The sequence below is a fragment of the Carcharodon carcharias genome, chromosome 15, assembly GCF_017639515.1.
Source record: "Carcharodon carcharias isolate sCarCar2 chromosome 15, sCarCar2.pri, whole genome shotgun sequence".
NCBI lineage: Eukaryota > Metazoa > Chordata > Chondrichthyes > Lamniformes > Lamnidae > Carcharodon > Carcharodon carcharias.
In genome coordinates this window covers 17,613,513-17,635,559 of record NC_054481.1, presented here as the reverse complement: position 1 = coordinate 17,635,559, position 22,047 = coordinate 17,613,513, and the positions used below count along the sequence as shown (strand labels likewise).

Genomic DNA, 22,047 nt, shown 5'->3' with positions numbered 1-22,047 from the left:
TTCTCATTCCCACAGCCTTCCTTTAATACAGAAAACGCTTTTTGTCTCCAGTTCTATCTGAAATATGAAAACTGTACAATGCAGAGGAGATGGGGAAAGCAAAGTTTATTCTTGGTTGGTGGGGCTGGGTCTCAGAGATTGTTCTCCAGATCTTCTTTGGTGGCTACATAGTTCTCTTTCGGCAAACCCTTGACAATGCCATTGCTTTCATTTAATCGCCGCACTCTGTAGGTCTCGTAATGGATCTTGTGTGTGACGTCTTTCAGATCCTGGAGGTGAGACCTTATTAGGGGACAAGCAAAAAAAAAAACAAAATTAGTCGGTGACTAAAAAACAATAGGAGACTCCCTAGGTCATTTTTGAAATGGGTGACTTGTTCTCCATCTTCCATGCTAAAGCAATCCAGGTTTGGCGGCAAACTGATACCCAGAGCACGTTAATATTGCAGTCCATACTTCCCTGGCCGTTATTCAGCTCCAGTGAAGTCATTAAAACTGAAGGTTAGGCTGAGTAAGGCAACTGCTGAGAACCTGCTGACTTTTGTGCCACAGCTTATAACAAACTTTTACCCTATCCTCTGAGAACATTTTTGATCCACAAGTTATACTTAAATCCGCTTAAGCAGCTTTACAAGTGATGGCGAGAGTTAGTTGTCATTTGTGCGGAAGCAAATGGCGAGTTGCTGATGCAGTGTGCGCCTTAACTTGGCAACCGGTTTGACTCGGAGGAGATTGCAGAGGGAAGGAGGGGTGGGAGCCATGGGCAAATTTGAAAACAGGCATAAGAATTTTTTTTTAAATCGAGGAGTATTGCTTAACAGTTATATTATCAAGGAATGGGAAAACTCTGCCAATTAAAAGTCCATTGAGAGCCCGATTCTCAGAATGTGACTTTCCCCCTGCACCCCAGTGGAAAAAACACACGTCTTGATTTTGTTTGGACATCAAAGCGATGCACTGTTGATGAATACAGTGAATAAGGTGAGTCTGGTCTGGCCTGGTTAGGAAGCCACTTGACTCCAGCTCAGATTGTTATCAAAGTCCAGTGAATGTAGTGCTCTGTTTTATTAGTTATCGTTGATGGACAAGATCTTCTGACAGCCAAGGGCTAATTGCTTGGTCAATCTAGGATCAACCCCTATCTCACTCGACCCTGATCATTTTCATTGGAAAAGCAAGCCTCGGCTCCCTCATTCCTCTCAAAACATTTGGTCTATAGATCGTTTTTTAAACAACAAAAAAAATCACATAAGATTAGAAATATCTATTTTTTTCACATGTAACATCTTCAAAATGATTCTATTTTATATAGCGCTTCAACATTTTTTGGAGCAATTTGGATAGGATTATAGCGGGTGAACTGTAAACGTTAATGCTCTTACATGTGCTTTGAAGAATCTAATGGAGCAGTGGATTTTTAAAGGATTTTGATGAAGGGCTTTTAGAAAAGGAGAACACAATTGTAGATTATCCTTCAGAAGTAGCAAAGAGATCAAATAGAATTCTCTTTGCTGCACTGTGGTTAAATCCCATTGGAGAAACCTTCCCTCTTAGGCCCCGTTAAGCTGAACATCCCAGGGGAGTGACTGGGTTGTCATGGTTAAAGTCTGACTTTTTACCATACTGAAATATGAATAAATCTACAAGGAGGGACAGAGCAATCCAACAGAAAGATTAACTGAATCAAATAAAACACCCCTAAAAACCGAAATTCTGCTTTGCCTTTCACATTCAGCATTTTAACTGAAGATTTTATGTTTGTGTATTTATCTGCGCTGTGCACCATTACTAAACCTCTGGATTGAGCTTTGGAAATTGCACATTAAACTTCTCCTTTTGTTCCCAATGGGAAGCCTCCCCAGCACTGCACCCCACCCCACCACCCCCCACCCCCCACATCCCCCACAACTATCACTTGACACGTCCTCCAGTTGAGACTGGGGGCTCGCTGTGAGCAGTGGATACAACTTCAAGATGAAAATTTGCAGCAAGTTCCAAATGGCTAGGAAATTTGGGTGGTGTGTAAAAGGAGCGGCTGATCTGCTTGTGCCCATTGGACACTACCACCCAAGACTGATTTATACCCAGCGAAGTTATGTTCATCTTCATCTGAGCAGGGTTATATCATCCAGGGTATGTTGTGAGGAAGGTTGTGCTGTGTTCAAAGCAAACAGCTTCTCTGTTTCTGAACAGTCTCCCTCACAGTGCAACACTGTCTGATGCTATAAATTATATGCTGGAATATCAGACCAGTTATGCCATAAAGAGATCCCCTGGATTATATACGGTGTGTGTGGCAGTGTAAGGTGATTCAAGTTGAGAATATAAGAACATAACATAAGAAAAATAGGAGCAGGAGTAGGCCATTTGGCCCCTCAAGCCTGCCCTATCATTCAATAAGATCATGGCTGATCTGCCCAAGGCCTCAACTCCTCTTTCTTGCCAGCTCCTCATAGCCCTCAACTCCTCGATATTTCAAAAATCTATCTACCTCCTCTTTAAATACTTTCAGTGATTCTAAATAAAGTTTCTTCCACCAGCCTTTTTTATTGACTTCTAGCTTGTGTGTGTCTTAGGAAATTCCTTGCTGTTCAGTAACCAAGTGATATATGAGTTATTAGTGAGAGACATAAGATAGGGGAGGCAACTGCTGATGAATCACACTAGTATGTTTTTCCAAGTCCCACATTTACACATCTTATAGCCTCTGTGCAAGTTTGAGTTTAGAAATCAGTTTCCTAATCTAATGATCACTTGCAGCATTCTCACAATTCATTGCCTGTGGCATCGTTTTACCTTTGGTAAGCCCAATGTTTACATGTAGCAAGCCCATGCTTTCATTCCAGTTTATTAGCTATTCTATTCACTTGAGTTTCTAGCTAAAAATAGGAGTAAATCAATTTCTAACTCAAACCGATGGGTCATACTGGTTCTCATGCAAGAGCTGGTAATTCAATACACAAAACACTGGAAGATGTGTCTTGTGTTTGAGCACTTCATAGTCTCTTGTGAATTTTCATGAGAATTTATTCTCTGCTTAACTTAATTTACAGCAGGAGAACTAATATTCCTTTACTGCTCCGTTGTGAGAGTAGTTCTGGTTGCCATATTATACATGGGATATAGAGGCACTGACAGGTTGCAAAAAAGATTCACAGGGCTGCAAGGTTTGACCAATCAGGAAAGGATAAACAGTATCTTTTCTCTTGAAAAAGAGAAGACTGAAGTGTGACCCAATGGAGGAGATTTAACATTCTGAAAGGTTTTGATAAAATGGACACGATGCCATCATTATAAGATAATCATAAGGTAATCAAATTAGGAGTTCCGAAGAAACGTCTCTACCCAGAGGATGGTGAGAATGTGGAACCTGCTACCACAGAGTAATTGAGGTGAATGGTAGGGATGAACTTAAGGGGAAATGATATAGGTTCATGAAGGAGAAGGAAATTGAGGGTTGCGCTGATAGAGTTAGATGAGGAATGACTGGAAGAAGCTCAAGTGGAGCAATGAATACCAGAATGGACTGGTTGGGCTGAATGGTCTGTTACTGTGCCGTATATTCTGTGTATTTTATATCAGTAGTTTTACATCCAAACAGGGAAACCATTAGTGAGGATGCTCTTCAAGAAAATTATGTTGATGGTGAAGAATGTTGAAACGTTCATTTGCAGGTAATTATTAAATGTGCTCCTTTCTTAGTACATGGTGAACCCTGTACAACAATTACCGGCATTAAGTAGCCTCCTGTTTCAAACAGAATTGAAGTCAGAAATTATTTTGTAAAGTATTCTCTGCCATTTATCCTTCTTAGGTCAGAGAATTAGGCCAGTTTGCAGAGACTGTACCCAGATAGCTAAACAGACTTAAATCAGTTCAAGAGGGAATCACTCAGATAACTTGAGGGAAGCTCATGGATTCTCAACCCAAGTTGGGAATGCGTTAATGTAGCTAAGGGACCACTGACTCAGATGATAAGCCATAAACAATCAGCCACCTTCACTGGGCAAACATCTCCAGCCAGTCTGGAGCAATTACTGAACATAGGTTTCAGAGATCTGAACTGACAGCTTCATCTTTTACATTAGACACATCCGAATGTGTTCCAACATCTGGCATCCTCGTCATGCCTACTTCCTGTCTTGGGGGACTCCTGAAAGGAGGATATTTGTAAAAAAGCAGGAACCACCTCAATTTCCAAAAAAAATAAGGCTCCGGGAATACTAACTCGACATTGGAGTAATCAAGGTGCTCTGCAATTGGGCATGCAGTGAACTATACATGGACAAGCAGGTAATAAGAATCTTAAATACAAATAAAATACAGGCAGTGAACGAGGTGAGTGTATCTGTAAATGCTCCTGTTGTCTCAAGGAATGACAGAGAGGGCACAAAGAAATTCTTTGTCTACAATGAAATGTGTGCACCATCCTCTAACCTATTTTGAACAATTTGAACCTTCACCCTCAAGCCTTTACCATCTCAGACAATTAACCTTTACAAGAAATGGTGTCATCCTTTTATATTGGAGTTTGGCAGGATGATAACTGCTGAGTAATATTTGAAAGGATTGGATGATTGGGAGTCAGTAATTGGCTTCCAGGTTAATCCCTGGTGTGAGGCTCTCACGCGTTATTGAAAAGCATTCAAATCTCTACTCGATAATATTTCCCATACTTTAAGCTTTCAAAAGTGAATGGAGTATTTAACAGAAAGGTGTTTTGATCCTGCGCCTAGCTTGTGTCAGTAGCTACATGTCATTAGAAGTCATCACACCTCACAGCTTCACCTGTCCGCACAGCAAAATAAGTGAGGGTTTGTTAAATATCTGCCAAATATCAAATTTATTAAATGCAAGCAAATCAAGTCCAATTTGATGTAATCCAGTTTCCTCCCTTATAAGAGACCTTTGCGGAGTAGGTCAGTAAAAAAAGAATCGTGAGAAAGACATTCCAGACAACGAAGAAACAAGATTTGTGGAAAATGTCAGACAGAGTAATACAGACAGCACATTAAGAAATACAGTTAAATAACAGTTATTGAGAGAGCAATGAGACAGTCAAAAAGAGCACCACAGATGGTTAGAATGGGAATGAAGGTCCCATGGAGTTACAAGAAGAGAAGTTTATCATTGAAGTAATGCTGTGGAAGATTAGCTATACTATGTAATACAGAGGGCATTACAGAGTAGAACATCATAACATACGCTCCAATTCACTGAGCAGATTGACTGTTTAATATTATAGTTAATTGGAGTTAGAAATTGACACTGTGTAAATGTCTTCACACTACAAGAGTGAATAAGGTCAGAGTGGTTTTATTTGTACCTAACATTACATGACACAGCTTTCTATAACTGTGGAACCCATGCATCAGGAGTTGGCAGCATTGGCACAATGTAAAAGCAGTTTCAATCCAATGATTAATTGAATGAACGAATGATTCGAGTTCCTTCATACCATTAATTCATTTTACTATTATGCTGAAAGGGTGCAGGATCGAAATAGAATTTTAAATCCGGAAGTTTAGAAGTCTGGAAATTTAGCAAAGTAATTTTAATTAGGTTTCCTATTTTGCTCTGAGATTATTAGATGTTCATGTAATCCATGATGAAAGCAAACCATAACAGTTTAATTGACTGATGATTGAATATTTATGGATAACTACATGTTATATTCACCAACATTCCTTACCCTGAGAGCACGAGAGAAGCTCCATCCATTTCATACACTTGTCTTCCCACCCAAGGCCGACTTAAGGCAGCCTTCAGTATCTTGCTCACATGACCATCAAACACTGGGCATTTAGGATTTTTTATTTAAAGACAAAATATGCAAATACAGAGAAAATGATATGAAACAGCCAACAGGGACTTCATAATCTAATGTCCTTCAGGGAGGGGAATCTACTGTCCCTACCTGGTCTGGCCTACCTGTGACTCCAGACCCACAGCAATGTGGCTGACTCTTAACTCCCTCTAAAGTGGCCTAGCAAGGCACTCAGTTGTATTCAAGAAGGTAGCTCACCACCATCTTCTCCAGGGCAATTAGGGATGGGCAACAAATGCTGGCCTGGTCAGTGATGCCCACATCCCATTTACAAATAAAGAAAATAAAAAGGAAAGATTATGTTTGACAAGACAGATCAAGCAACTTGAGGAGGTGAAAGATATGGTGGATGGGGGAATTAGAATGGACATATTGTACATAGACTTTCAGGAAGTCTTTGACAAGGTGTCAGATTGCAGATTACGGGAGAAGATTGAGGATACTGAATCGAGACATGGTAGAAAACTGGGTTTAAAAACAGGTCAGAAGCAACAGCAGTTAAGGGTAGTTTCTCAGTGCGGTTGGAAATTGACAGCTGGGACCTTTTCTGTTCAGTACACACATATATCAATGATTTGGATATGGAGCTGTAGGGAACAGTGTCCAAATGTGTTGATACCAAAATTAGAGACATAGTAAATAATTCCCGAGGATTAAAGGAAGCTGTAAACTGATATGATGATGAAATGGGCAAAACAAAAATAGCAGGTGGAATTCAATATCAGTAAACGTGAGGTGGTTTATTTTGGTCGAAGAAAAGTAGTAATTATATATTTTGAATGGGGAATATCTAGATGACATGATAGAGGAGAGGGGTTTGGAGGGCCGGGACTATAAGATATTGAAAACAGCACTTCAAACAGATAAGGCCATAAAGAAAGCTAAGGGAATATTGGGTTTTATGGCAAGAGGCATATAGTCTAAAAGTTGAACCTTAATGGTGAAATCTATATAACTAAAGGCCACAATTCCAGGCAACACAGTATAGTAAGGATACGGAGGTAATGGAGAAGGGTACAGCGCAGATTCATTAGCAAGCTACCTGTCTGAGTAAATAAAAAGATGAAAGATTGGGACAGCTTTCATTAAAATGGATGAGACTATTTGGTGATTTGATAAGAGGTGCTTAAAATGGTGAAGGGATGGGACAAAGTAGACAGAAACAGAATGTTTCCCATGATTGAGGGGTGTAAGGACTAGGAGACATGGATTAAATGTTAGAGATTTGGGGCAATCTTTTCAGATGGAGGGTATGAAACTCAATATCAGAGTTTGTCATTGAAGCAGAGATGATGTCAACATCTAAAGTGGTTGAAGAAAAGAAGGAAGAACTGAATATGGGAGCAGAACAAACAGATGAAATAAGGGCCATTGTTCACGTGCAGGATGAACATCACAGACCGTTTGGGACAGTCTACTTCTGTGTTGAAATTCTACCTGATTCTGCACAATGGAGTCTTTGGCTGCTACTATGGTTCAGCTACCAGGAGGCCAGACCCCGTGAGATGGCTTTGGGCTAAATCTGCACCTGCCTATCCCGATAGCAGAACCGGAGACTCACAAAAAACCGAGCTGCTCCGACAATACCCACACCGAGCGTAAACCTGCAAACACCCAAGACTTAGCTCATGGACTCCAGTCTCTTGGAGTTGGACCTACAGCCATGCCAGTATAAGACAGGACAGTGCCAACAGCAATTGTTCATTAAAATTACTGCTGGACGAGGCAGGTTCCAGTGCTAACACTTGAAAACAATGGAATTAAAATGTGTTCTTAACGTGTTTGTAACTGCTTTGTGATGCTCCTTTGTTGTTGTGATAATATAGCAATGAACTTAATTAATCCTCATTGGTATTTCTGAGTGTAATAATGAGGAACTATGCCGCAAGATTGTTAGAGAATTAAGAGCCTTGGGTATGTTGCATCAGTCCGGCTGGTTTCTGCTTGACATTAATATCAGCCGGTTATGGACCAGGCACTTGTGGTATTTTTCTCCTCTTGACCACTGCGCATGTATAGACTATCTTGCTGTACCTTATGGCCAGGATTTTTTGCTGAGTGGGTGGGTGCGTGTCCAACCTGCTCGAGCTTAACGATATTTCAGTCGGCCGGCGCGAGCGAGAGAGTTGGCAGCACGCCTACTGACAATTAAAAGGCCTATTAAGGCCATTAAAGTCAAAACTGAAAGAATTTTTTCGCTGCTCGCCTAACCTTACGGCTGTCGGGCAGGTGAAAAGGTTTTGCGAAACCTCATCCACAGGCAGGTTGAGGTTTTGATCCATAATTAAAAACATTTTATCCTCATTTCGAACGTGTCCCTGCTCATGTCACACGAGGGGACAATATTTTTTTTTTAAACGATTCTTTATTTTTTTATTTCGAAAACCGTTTGTCTCCCTGATGCAGCTCAGTGCCACGGGGAGGTTTCCCTGTGCACACGCACGAGGTGTGTGCCCACCCTCCTCCCCCACGCCCACACAGGTGGCACTTGGGCGCTGCAGCACGTGATTCACGCTGGGCGGGCCCCGATGGTGGGGGTTGGCCGTTATTCCTGACTGCCCCTGCTGAGCCTGCCCGACGAGGGCAAAATTCTGCCCCATGGGCGCATGTGGTTGGCGGTTTTAGATGTAAATTTTACTTTCACTGGCTGACCGGTTATCGACGTATTTATTGAGGCAGGTGATAAATGCAAAGATAAAAACAAAAAAAACTGCGGATGCTGGAAATCCTTAACAAAAACAGAATTACCTGGAAAAACTCAGCAGGTCTGGCAGCATCGGCGGAGAAGAAAAGAGTTGACTCTTTTCTTCTCCGCCGATGCTGCCAGACCTGCTGAGTTTTTCCAGGTAATTCTGTTTTTGATAAATGCAAACCTCAGTTTACTGAGTTGCACAGGGTTCGTGTTTTGCGACAGGATGCCAAACCGATTAAATTTATTTTTAATGAATTAGGCGCCTGATGTTAAATTGTGGAAGATTTTGTGCCATGCAACATCGAGCCGTCTGAAAAAAACAAGTCACGTTATTGTGACAAACACAATCAAAGTAATTAAGATAGCCAAGAGCAAAGGAAATCCCAAGACAAATATTGCAACAGGAGAAAAAAGTACTTAAAATATCACTGAGGGCATCCCGAAATTACTCCTTTATGGGAGATCAAGTCCGCCTGTTTGAATTTTTAGCAGGTGAAAAAACAAGTGAATAGGGTTTACCTTTATTAAAAAAAGAGAACAGGCCTTAATTACAACAATATAGGGGCATGCTGCTATATCTGCATCTATGCAAATTAACAGCTAAACTAACAGTTTTGCCTTGAAGTTCCATATGCATCTGAGGGCAATTAAAACAGAATTACAGACAGGCTGCTTCAAGGAGGATAAACAAACAGGACCAAAACAATTTGAAAAACATTCTGTACTGCTGGAGAATTGTAACGCCCTAAGCTTTATTAACTGCTTCACAAATACGATCATCAAGGGGTAGGGAATGTAAGTCTTTCAGCTGCTGTAGATATCAGCATCCGTCTATGTAAAAAAAAAATCTGTCCTTTATTGGCCGTAAGGTGTTTTGGGATGTTTCTGAGGTCTGGAAGGTGCAATATAAATTCAAGTCTTCCATTTTATATTATTTTAAGTCTATCTTTAGTATGCATCTTTAGTGTCACAACTTAAAGCAATGCATTCGTGTGAGGTAACAAAAAACCAAACCAACTAAAACAGAACTCACTGAGACGTTAAAGGAGAAAATATATCTTTCACAATCATTTAATTAACTGAGAAAAGGAAGGAAGGTTTTAGAAAAGTATGGGAGAGGGGGGTGGAGATAAACAATGTACAATGCAAGACCACCATGGGAGTTAGAGGCAAAAGAAATTATGACATGAATAAGTAGGAATAAAACATTTCTGACAGCGAAGAACAAAACAAGTTGCATTATAGACAAGTGCTGTAAAGTAGTCAGTAAATCTATAATGCTTGTAAAAACCTGACCCTGAGAGCCTTCTTCTGTTCTCCTGCTGTAACTCGGCTGGGAGACTGGCAGAGCGCCCAGGGTCGTGGGGAAAATGCTTGTTACCAGCCAGCGATGACACTTTCCTGCTGGATCTGCAGCAGGAGATCAGTAGAAGCTCTGAGCAGTTTCAGTGCCCGACGTCTGCACTCCCAGTGTCAATCTTCCCTGTTACAACTTCCTGCGTCCACACAGACTCTGTTTGCTGAGTAAACAGGCCTTATTGTAAAATAGGCCCTTTGCTTTAAGCCCAGTTTTAAGTCCCTACCAACCTTCAACTCACGCGCTTAACGCAGTGCAATTCAATAGCTGACACTGTGGTGCCAACACTCTTTGACATTTATATAAGAAACTAGCCATGCATCCAGTGCTGTAATTACATCACCCCACCAGCATTGGTGCTATAGCTTTGCATCTCCCAGCACTTCAATCCAGGCAACAGAGAAACGCCTGCACTGAAACCAAGGGCTGAATTTTACATGGGAAGCAGTGCCGTTGCTTCCCCGCCAACATAAAAATCAGGAGTGAGCCCTCCTCTGCTCATGCCCCACAGGTATTTTATGGTCGTTGGCCTTTAATTCCCGCCTTCTAAATGGCCAGCAGCTCTCTTGTCTCAGCAGCGCCACTGGGAGTGATGGCCACTGCTGAGATTGCAGACAGTCCCCAGAGAAGAAGAGCCATGGAGCCCGGGCTTCCAGGTAAGTCCAGGGTCTTGCCAGGGCCCAGCTGGCATTTCCTGGTAAGGGACTGCAGGTGTACCAGGATCAACAGGGGAGGGGAAACATGGGCATGGGATTGGGGTGGGGGTGGGGGGTGGAGGAAATGAGGAGAGAGGTATACATTGGATTGGGCCTCCGATAGGCACCGGCTGCCCGAATAGGAGGCACCAACCCCTGGCATGGCCACATGCTGGCCAGGTGAAAACCCGGTGGCCTGGATACTTGGTGCCAGGGGTTGGTGCCACTCAAGGGCCTCAATTGACACACGGGTGAGTTGGCCACCGACACCTTCCCCACTCTGGGTAAAATACTGCAGGGGCAGGTTGGTGACAAGCATGGCACAGCTACCACACCGCCCAATTTATGGCCCCCCCCCAACTGCCAAACCATCCCCAGATAGAGCCTAAAATTCCAGCCCAACTCTTGCCTGCTTCCCAAATTGCTGCAAGTTTTGTCAAAATATTTTGTAAGGAAATTTAACAATGGCAGAGCATGATTTAACATGGGGACTAAATGACACCTCCATGTTTGTGGTAATCTGATGTGTAATACACCTTTAAGAAGAACGGAAGATCACATGATCTTAGTATCCAATAGCACAGTAGTGCGGGCTACCTCTGTAGTTAGTAGTCTGTAGTCAGTAGCAGGGGAGTATGGAGGTAGAGTTTGAAGTGTAAGCACATGTTTAGTTGCTGCTGTGTGTCTTTGTAAATTAACACAGAGTTTCTACCTATGAAGTGTCTGCTACCCAACTCTTTCATTAGTACCAACTCAGCCACCCCTTACTACAAGCATGCAAACAGGATCCAGCGAACTGGTGACTGGGATGTAACAAATTAAATGAGTTAAACAGAAGCGAACAAGAGAAGTGAAATTGGCAGTATGCCTCACACAGCAATTGTTAATGGAAGTTCCGTTCAAATTATTGAAGTAACTTCCTCACCGCATGCCGCTATTCGGAAGAAAGTTTTCCCATTAACGGGCTACCTAAAGTGGTTGTTTCTGATAACGGCACGACATTTACGAGTGCTGAGTTTCAAGTGTTTATCAGCCTCAACGGTATCGCTCATGTAAAAACATCATCATATCACCCTTCCTCAAATGGCTTGTTCAAACATTCAAGGCAGGCATGAAGACGTTAACTGGAGATTCCATAGCAACCAAGCCAGCACGCTTTCTTTTCCATCACAGGACCATCTCTCACACACCAACACGTGTTATGTTGTGGAATTATTGATGAAATACCGCCTCTGGACAAGATTGAGTTTAATAATGCCGAATTTAGTTTGGCGGGGGGTGGGGGGGGAGGTGGAAAGAAGCCAGAGAAGTCAGAAAACTAGACACGACTAGCATAATCATGAAAGGAAATTTACCGTGGGAGAAACTGTATTTGTGAAGAACTTTGGAGAAGAATCAAAGAAGTTACTGGGTGAAATAAGTGCAGTGACTGGACCTCTATCTTACCACATGGAGGTGGAAGACCCAGTCATACGGAAACATGTGGATCATCTAAGGAAGAGAGAAACTATGCACCAAGAAATGGTTCCACCAGTGTTCGCGACCGGGTCAGTGTTTCCTGTTGAGAGAACTCAACCCAGTACAGATGTGTCTGAAGTGTCCGCTGTTCCTTCAAGGGGGAGGGGGGAAAAACAGATCTGCAGGAGCCCACCAAAGCACCGGATGTTCAGACAACTCCAGAAAACGAGGTTCCTGACAAAGCGTCTGAAGCTGTAGAGCTGAGACTTTCTACACGCATAAGGAAATCCCCAGAAAGACTGAACTTGTAAATTATCAGTGTAAATATGTTGCTAATTTGAGAAAATTGTAACTGTAAATATAAAATGTATTACTGAGTAAAGGTGGAAGGATGTGGTAATCTGATGTGTAATATACCTTTAAGAAGAATGGTATAATAGAAGATCACATGATCTTAGTATCCAACAGCAGAGTAATGTGGGCTACCTCTCTAGTTAGTAGTCTGTAGTCAGTAGTTAGTAGCATGGGTTTATAGAGATAGAGTTTGAAGTGTAAGCACATGTTTAGTTGCTGCTGAGTACCTTTGTAAATAAACACAGAGTTTCTATGTATGAAGTGTCTGCTACTCAGCTCTATGGGCAGAATGTTGCCCTTGTCGGGCGTGGTCGCGAATTTGACTGCCGCCTGCAATCGGGCTCTGACATGGATTTCACGCTGGCTGGCCAATTAACATCCAGCCAGCGTCAAATGCGCTGATGTTCGCACATGCACACGGGAGGGTGCAGTACAGGCTCCCTGAGGCTCAGAGCTGCCCCAGGGAGCTGAAGAGTTTTATCAATATAAATATTAAAATAATGAAAACATGTCCCCTCACGTGACTCTTTCACATGAGCAGGGACATGTAAAATATGAGTGCAAAAAGTTTTTTTTTTTAAAATCACTGGTCGAAACCTCATCCCGGCCGTGGGTGAGGTTTCGCCAGAAATGCAAAGGCCGCTTGGCCTTTTCGCCCGCCTGCCAACCGAACAGTTGGACGGGCAGTGAAAAATTCCAATCAATTAGTTGATCAAGGGTCTTAATAGGCCACTTAATTATCGGCAGGGGTGCTGCCAACTCCAGTGCACACCCACCGACCGAAATATTGCACGAGTGCGCGATGACTTCAGGACGCCCGACATCACCATCGCGCGTCATTTTACCCTAGTTCAGTTTGGGCATGCGTCCGCCCGGCAAGCAGAATATTCTGCCCTATCATTAGTACCAACTCGGCCGCCCCTTACTACAAGTGCGCGGACAGGATCCAACAAACTGCTGACTGGGGTCCAACAATGCCCTTTTCAATTTCGTCTGCCCCCTTGGCCCTTTCCCTACAGTACACTTGGCCAACAAACCCCATTTGCAACCGCTCAGCTCATATATTTGTGAAGTTTGTATCTTTTGCTACTAGTAAAGTACAACATTGTTTCACCTGAACCACTTGTGACATGTTGCTTCAGTAGCTTTCTTGCATTACAGCAAGGAGTTGCTGTCGAGCTATAGTGACTCCCTTGGTTAGCTGTGAGCGATGCCACACGGGCGATGCTACCAGCATCCTCTCTAAAGCATGAATGCTTTTACTCTTTATATTTTTCAAAGATTGCTTCTTGTTCACCATCCATGCCCCAGATGTCTCCCAAATGTGTGGCAATAAAGCCCGGTGACTGGTAATATGGGTGTTGTTTGACTGTTGACAATATTCACTTTGAAAGCACCAAAGATTGGAGATGAAATTTTACCCGTACAAAACACAGCTGCCAAATGCAGAATGGTTTGGCTTAAAGAACTGGAGGCTCCTCTTACCTGATCAGTAGATCCCTTAGGTTTGCAAATTCACAGTGTGCACCGTTTTCAACTGGAAGAGGCAAAAAGACCAAGTCAGTAAGGGTCCACAGAATCAACATGATTATCATCAGGGCCCACATTAGAACCTCCCGTTAAATGGCTTTCCCAACTGTCCTCTCTGTTGTTGATAATAATAAACACTAAACTATAGCAAAGACATTAGCATTCTGTTTGCAGTTTTGAGTTTAAATTGCTCCTGTACAATGGAGAAGGGATAGCTGACGTGACCTGATTTAATCTGCTAAATTATCCAGTCTGGGAATTCAGGTGCCAGTGTTCCTGCAAACATATAATTGAGAGCTAAATTCCATATTCCCTCTGGGAGAGAGGTGCTGGGCTCTGACTATTTACAGTTTTGAATAAGAAACTTGAGAATTAGGCACGAAAAACGAAGCTGGCAACAGATTAGTTACACACTGGCAACTTCATTATTCATTGTGCAATATGGCTCCTTGATAGAAGTATTTTAGCAGCAATACATCAAATCACAGCAGGCAAATAAAGAGCAACTTTCTTATGATACAGTCCTTAAAAGGCATCAGGCATTTCTAGCAGTAACAATGAAGTGTGTCAGAAGTTGACAGCAGTTATAACTAAGAGTTTCACAGTGTGCGGGCATGTGTGCGGGGATGCCTGTGTGTGTGAGGGGAGTCATGTGAGCACACCACATACAGTTTTCCCAACTACCTGATGAACTACACGTTCAGAAGCTATTTTCACTTATCTGCGATGGTGCCACAAAAGGTAGCATTCCTGTCATTCTCTAAATGTGCCAACAGGGACGATAATAATGGCTTTTAACAATCACATGCGCAAGATTCATTCACCATTCACTTTAGGCTCTAACATTAAACGTTTCCGTTCATGGCTGCTGCAAGCTCGATGCCACCAACCACACAGCTATAAAGGCCATCAAGCAAGCATGGAATGAGATCAGGGGGGCAGTGCCCCAAGGCCACCACTTTCAGAGTTTGAATTTGATGTTGCTATGTTATTCGGGGCACAGTCCTCTGATTTGAATCTATTGTTACCATCTTATCTGTCACATTCATAATTCAGATCTACCGGAGTTTCATTGTTAGCAGATTGGTGTGGGCCTGACCCTTTGCCCACTCAACTGAAAGGAAAACATTAATTGTTCATATACAGGTCTTCCCTTTGGAGTTTTTACATTTCATCTGGCATGAATCTCCTCCAGGTACCATGACCTAAAAGGGTGTTGGTGACCATGGACTCCCATTGGATTGGTCCATGATTATTCTTGGCAAAGTACTGCAGTGGTTTGCCATTGCCCTCTGAAGCACAGCTGACCAGGAAACTCTCCTGCACTTACAGCCTGCCATGCCACCAGGCGTATTCGAGGGATTTACGGGCTGATAATCAACCTGCTTACCCACATTAAGAACACACCTTCCATGGCCATCAAGTCCTGAAGTGGGGCTTAAACCCAGAGCTTCTGGGCCCAGAGGTAGGGAGGCTACCACTGTGACTTCCTGGTTGGCATCAATCTAGCAAGTTTTATAGGTTATTTATCTTTAAATAAATATTTATTATCGCTATCACCCCACTTTGGCATGGTGAGATCAGGATCCCAGAGCGAGAAACAAAAACTAACGGCACTTACTAAACATTCAGAATCTTATCAGTGTTCCCATATTCTAGATCGCCACATCATCACCTTAGACCTGCCTGGCTGTATTTCAAATGTGCCTTTGACAACAAGGCACTGTTTTATATTTAAATGCCTTGGCCAACATTTTCCATGCAGGGTGCCTTCGGGATCCTGTCTATGCTATAAGACCCCTGGTTAAATGTATTCATGAGTTAGGCAGATACCTCGGCCACCTATTAAACCAGATGGTGATGGCATAGAAAATCATTGGTAACTCTACTGCTTTGATTTCAACTCCAATACTGCACTTCTCAGTGGAGGAAGTTAAAATCCCTGCTTTTGTTCTTCATGTGGATTTTCCCTGAGGGGCTCTGTAGTTTTGCTTGATTCTTGAATTTGTCATCTTGGAATACAAACTTATTGTGGAATGTTCCCGTGTGAGCAGGTGACTCATACAAAACTCCCAGGCCTTTAAGACAGTTTCTAACCAGTTTTATTGACATGTATGTAGTATATTGCAAGATCTGAGCATTTTGTTATGCTGCACTCTCTGTTGGGGAGGTGAAAATAAAGTCATTCAACAATGGCTGCCTGTAGCTGACCATGTGTTCGTCTTACGCAGGGCAATATATCAGGAAGAGATATTAACGTATATGTTATTGCAAATTATTTTTTTTAAATAGAGGTTTAGTCTGTGCATATGTTATTGGATTAAAGCCAGTTAGTCTGGGTGCTTTGATATATAGTAGTTTTGAGATGTAAACAGTAGGTACAGGTACATTTGCATTTTGTTGAATAGAGCATTCAAGAGTGGGAGTGAAATCTTGCACCTAGTTAGGTGAGACCAAGTAATGTTTATATTACTAATAAAATTGGTTCTTTGAAAGTGGTTTTATTGTTAGAAGAGGTGGAGTTCAAAGGGCCTGGTGATGCAATGAGAATTGGCATTCAAATGGGATGGCTAGGTATAACCTGAGAGGGGTTTGTGTGTGCAGGTCAAAGGCATGTAAGATCTAAGCCAGTAGTAAGCCTACAACTGTCTGCAAAAAAACTAAATTGAAAAGAAACTCATTTTGAATTTGTAAGGTGACTGCTTAAAGTCTATGGGTTGTTGTTGCCTTAGTGGAGATTATTTTGTGAATGTGTTAATAAGTTATGATAGTAATTTGTAGACATGTGTATGTATTTAATACCTTGTTGTAAATTAATAAATGTTTCACTTAGTTTGATATAAAAACCTCTGGAAGCTTGGTAGGTTCATTTCTGAGTTCAGAGCTGTATCTCAAACATACCAATTGAAAATATAGGTTATGACAGTTGTTTATAAAGTTTCCCTCTGGGATTTTAAACAACAGCCCTTTACCAACTGCTGGCTCATAACAAATAAACAGCAGAAAGATGGTGACAAAGATGGGATATGAACATTACACATTCAACTTCAAGCAAGTAAAATAGGAGATGAGATTAAAGTAAATGTTTCTCTCACCTTGATGGGGTCAGATGCTTTTGAGATATTGTCACTAGTGCCAATGTTGCCTGCCATACCCCAGTACTATAGACTACTTTGAAATTAATGAGATTCTGGATTCATTTTGTGGTATGACTAAGAAAGAGATTGCACTGAGAATTGCATTCCATTGAAAGGAAACAGTTGCCATGCAGAAACTGTGGCAGATTACATTTTCAAATCAAGGAAACAGTGGGTATGACACAAACTTATAAAATCAATCATTGAGACATGATCCTAGGCGGTCTAAAAAGCACAATCCAGACCAAGCTTTTGAGTAAAGGCAATAAACTGACGTGGAAGGAGACCCGTGATGATGGAAATAACAGGAAGAGACAGTTGCAAATTGCAAGAGTCAGCAGGCAAGTTCCACCTGATTTCAGTGAGATCCAGCCCACAGCAACCGAGTTCACAGTGTCAGAGTCAGAAACTTTGACGCCACCATCGCTATGGTAGCCACCATTCCCAGTCAAAGTGCTATTCCTGTGGGAAAGTTGGTCATATCCAGACTGCAAGAGTAGAGGGAGCAGTAGCACTGGCTGCAGATCATGAATAAGCTCCAGGTCATAGGCATGCACCAGATCCAGATGATGGTAGACAATGATGGGTAAAGAAAAAGGGTGAGTTGTTACTTATCACCCGCAAATGCTGAATTTATTGTTTATAGACAGCGGTAGGGAAGCTCAATTAATTAGAATCAAATCTGTGTCCTTCAGAGCCCGGCACCTCACTTGCCGACCTAGACTTGCATTTAAGCTCCTACTTTGCTGCACTGGACTGACAGATTGAGAGGATTCAGGGACATGTGTGGGTTTGATGTTTGTCACTGAGTAACACTAACACATGCTCAGCTGCAGGCAGCCATGACTGAACTGGCTTTATTTACACCTCCCCAACAGACAGGGCAACAGAGAGGGCAGCATAACAATGTGCTCAGATCCTGCAATATATTACAGTAATAGTAAATTATTCCTTAAGTGAGTGTGGATCTGATTGTATCCAAGCAACATGGTCTGTTTCATTTATGCTGCACAGAGTGCGCCAAAGGTCAAAGCTCATGAAATACATTTACTTTCCATAAAATAAATTTACAGGTACGAGCTCCTAAGCTGCAAATCTGGAATAAATTTGTGAGATTCATTACCTCCTTGACTGCCATCTGTCACTCTAATCCATTTTAATCCTGTGCAACACATGTCTTAAAACATTTCTCGTTTCCAAGGACCAACAGAGAAACAAAATCAGAACATTAGGGCATATGTTCCATTTTGCCCACATATGTACACTACGTGAATGCAACATTAGGGCATCTTATGAGGTTTTTTTTTGTTCAAGGTGTCAATCAATGTTTTCATCAGATATTAGTTTCCACGGAGACTGGAGAGCACCAGGCGAAATGATCTTGTTTGCCTCAAGGTGACACATCGCTGTGCCCAGATGGTGTGGCATTTGTGTTCAGCAGGTGTTGTTTGATGGCTTTGCCTGGCCAAATTCACAGAAGGAAAAAAAAACTAAATAACATCGCTCACATCTTTCAAATCAGTGGAATTAATCTGCAGTCTCATATCAAAAACAGCTCAGGTGTTAGAAAATCTTCTGACAATATTGTGAAGACAATTTTTGAAAATCAGTATCATGACAGCTATTTATTACCCTGTCTCACACACAGAGCACTTGCAACATTATGAAGATCAAGTAAAGGCTTGCATTTAAGTGACTGAGGCAAATACTTCAACGTTTGTCCCAAAAATAACATAGCAAAATGCATTAATAAACCTGTCCACAGTCTTCCTTTTACAGACTGGCTTGCTAATAAGGTTTCCTGCTGGTGGTAGATTTTCAGCAGCTTGTTGATGCCACATTTAAAACTACCCCCAGTTGCCTGCTGAACATTACTGACCACAATTACAAGTGTTCTGTGAGAAGCGAATACAAGGTCAATGCTACTGGCAAGCCCTATTTGATTGTTGGAGAATTTCAATCTAACATACGTTTGTCAATTTCACAGCTATTGAATTATTCGGTCATTTTGCCATAATAGGCTTGCTTTATAATATAGGGGGACCTCTGGGGTGCTGGGTAAGAGCTCATCAGTAACCCTGGGTGTAAGGAAGAATGTTTGTTCAGCTCAAGCTTTGTATTTACATTGGGTTTTCATTTACAATGGACTAAAATGTCAGGCAGCCTAGGCGGGAGGGAAGCTGCCCAAAGACCACCAGTTAGATCTGAAGTTCCACCTTGCTCCATTACATTCACATAATATCCATTGCATTCCTAGCCCTGTAAAGCCACAATAGTCTAAAGCTCTGACTTTTGGTAGCTGAATGGTCCCATTCCAAATGTCTAGGTTGCATATTTTTCATCAATGACTGAAAGAAGGAAACCAGCAGAGAGCAAGAGAGAGAGAGAGAGAGAGAGAGAGCACAGCAAACAGTACAAAACAGAGGGAACAAATATGCCAGTGTTCCTTTTTAGAATAACTCCAGCATTTTCCACAGTACTGTATAATAACGAAGGGAAGGTGAGAGAGGCTGGATATTTCCTTGCTGCCTGTACAATGTGTTTGTTTAGTTTTAGCCATCCATTGAACAATCTAAAATAAAATTGGCAAGGGCTTGAACACATTTCACTGTCAATAAGATATAAGAGACCTTTACTTTAAACTATTAGGGTATGCCATTCCCTTCACATGCTGCATTCCTATTGCTTTTAATGGTAGTCTCTCCCTGGTGGCTATTTAGTGAATAAAGACCAGTTTAAACTGTTATAACTAAAGCGTCTTGAGAGTGGAAGGTTTTTTTTGCAAATTAAGTTAACTTGTGGTACGTGTAAATTTACTTAGGGAAAGGTTTATTACATCGTTTAGTATTGTAACATTGTTTTTCTGCTCAGAGTTTGCATCAAATTCCTACATTTCAGCAGTGAAGACACTTTGAAAAGTGATTGATTGACTGTTAAAGCGCTCTGGGACATCCTGAGATTGTGAAAGGTGCTATATCAATGTAAGCCTTCCTTTCAGCTGGCGTGGGCTTCAACTTGGATCAACTTGGATTATCCAATCGTGCGTCACTGGTGATGGTCATGTTATGGCCATGTTGCCTGCTTCAGGCTGTAGCTGAAAAGACATTCTGAGGAATCTAACAAACAGGGCCTTGTAGCCATTAATGCTGCTCATTGTGTCAATGTAAACTCTTGGGTGGTATTCAAATGTGACCCAAGCACAGCTCACTGGTTCCGTATATGGACACCCTATCACTGCAATCCTTGCTCTCAATCAGACTGGAGAGAACTCCTCGGGCACCTTTTGCTCTGTGGACAGAATTAAGGTGATTGGCAACAGCGCCAAAGGTGTCACAAAAACATTATTCTCTACACAGCAAGTTATTGTGATCTGGAATGCATTGCCTGAAAGTCTTGAATCTGCTTCAACTGCCCTAACTTTCAAAAGGGAATCAGATAACTAGTTGAAGGAGAAGAAATTATAGCGTTATGGGGAAAAAGGGACTAGTTCAAGCAGCTCTTTCAAAGAGCCAGCAAAGGCATGATGGGCTGAATGGCCTTCAGCCTTGATTATGTGTTGTATCGCACTTTAATCCTATGATGATTCTGCAATATACTTCTGGTATTGACTTTGTGAACAAAGGCGTCATACATTGAATCATATTAAGCAGCTTTCTGATTTGAGAGGTTTGCCTGTTTAGTAGTCTGGTTTGTCATTGTAGGATATGTGGGAGAGTTGGACCAGATAGATTGCTCTCCTGAAAGAGCTGACACAGACTCAATGGGCCAAATAGCTTCCTTCTGCACTGTACTCAACTGTACAAACCATAAAAAGAATGGAACAGCAGATTATTTAGCATCTAATCTTATGTAAAGTCTCATCTGACAATTGGGAGAGCTGTTTCACAGACTAGCCAAGCAACAGCCTGACAGTTATACTCATGGAATCATACCTTACAGACAATGTCTTAGACACCATCATCACCATCCTGGGTATGTCCTGTCCCACCAGCAGGACAGACCCAGCAAAGGTGGCAGCACTGTGGTATACAGTCAGGAGGGAGTTGCCCTGGGAGTCTTATGGCATCAGGTCAAACATGGGCAAGGAGACCTCCTGCTGATTATCACATACCACCCTCCCTCAGCTGATGAATCAATGCTCCTCCATGTTGAACACCACTTGGAGAGAAGCACTGAGGGTGGCAAGGGTGCAGAGTGTACTTTGGATAGGGGGCTTCAATGTCCATCACCAAGAGTGGCTCGGTAGCACCATCACAGACCAAGCTGGCCGAGTCCTAAAGGACACAGCTGCTAAACTGGGTCTGCGGCAGGTGGTGAAGTAACCAACAAGAGGGAAAAACATACTTGACCTCATCCTCACCAACCTGTCTGTCGTAGATGCATCCGTCCATGACAGTATCAGTAGGAGTGACCACTGCACAGTCAGTCATTGTGGAGGCGAAGTCCCATCTTCACATTGAGGACACCCTGCATCGTGTTGTGTGGCACTACCACCATGCTAAATGGGATAGATTTCAAACAGCTAGCAGCTCAAGACAGGGCATCCATGAGGCACTGTGGGCCATCAGCAGCAGCAGAATTGTACTCAACCACAATCTGTAACCTCATGGACCAGCATATCCCCCACTTTACCCTTCTTTACCAACAAACCAGGGGATCAACCTTGGTTCAAAGAAGAATTTAGGGGGACATGCCAGGAGCAGCACCAGGAATACCTAAAAATGAGGTGTCAACCTGGTGAAGCTACAACACAAGACTACTCGCATGCGAAACAGCATAAGCAGCAAGTGATAGACAGAGCTAAATGATTCCACAACCAGAATACTGGTCGAACTCCCCTTCTCTGGGGCGGGATCTTTTGCATTCATCTGGGAGGGTCTGGCAGCACTTCAGTTTAACGTCTCATCCAAATGACGATATCTCTGACAGTGCAGCACTCCCTTAGTACTGTACCCAGTGAAATGTCAGTCTAGGTTATGCGCTCAACTTGAGTTCAAC

At 42.3% G+C, this 22,047-nt stretch overlaps 1 protein-coding gene across 7 annotated transcripts in view; it reads right to left on the bottom strand.

The window, feature by feature from the left end:
- The window catches only part of LOC121288138 (neuronal-specific septin-3-like), a 362,756-nt gene continuing 340,709 nt past the window's right edge, over positions 1-22,047 (bottom strand). For all 7 annotated transcript variants that reach the window (XM_041206507.1, XM_041206508.1, XM_041206510.1 and 4 more), the window contains exons 9-10: positions 13,868-13,919; positions 1-282 (exon numbers count right to left, since the gene is read on the bottom strand). In XM_041206507.1, the coding sequence (XP_041062441.1) occupies positions 132-282; positions 13,868-13,919 (203 nt within the window). In that variant the 3' untranslated portion in view covers positions 1-131. The remainder of the gene's footprint in view (positions 283-13,867; positions 13,920-22,047) is intronic.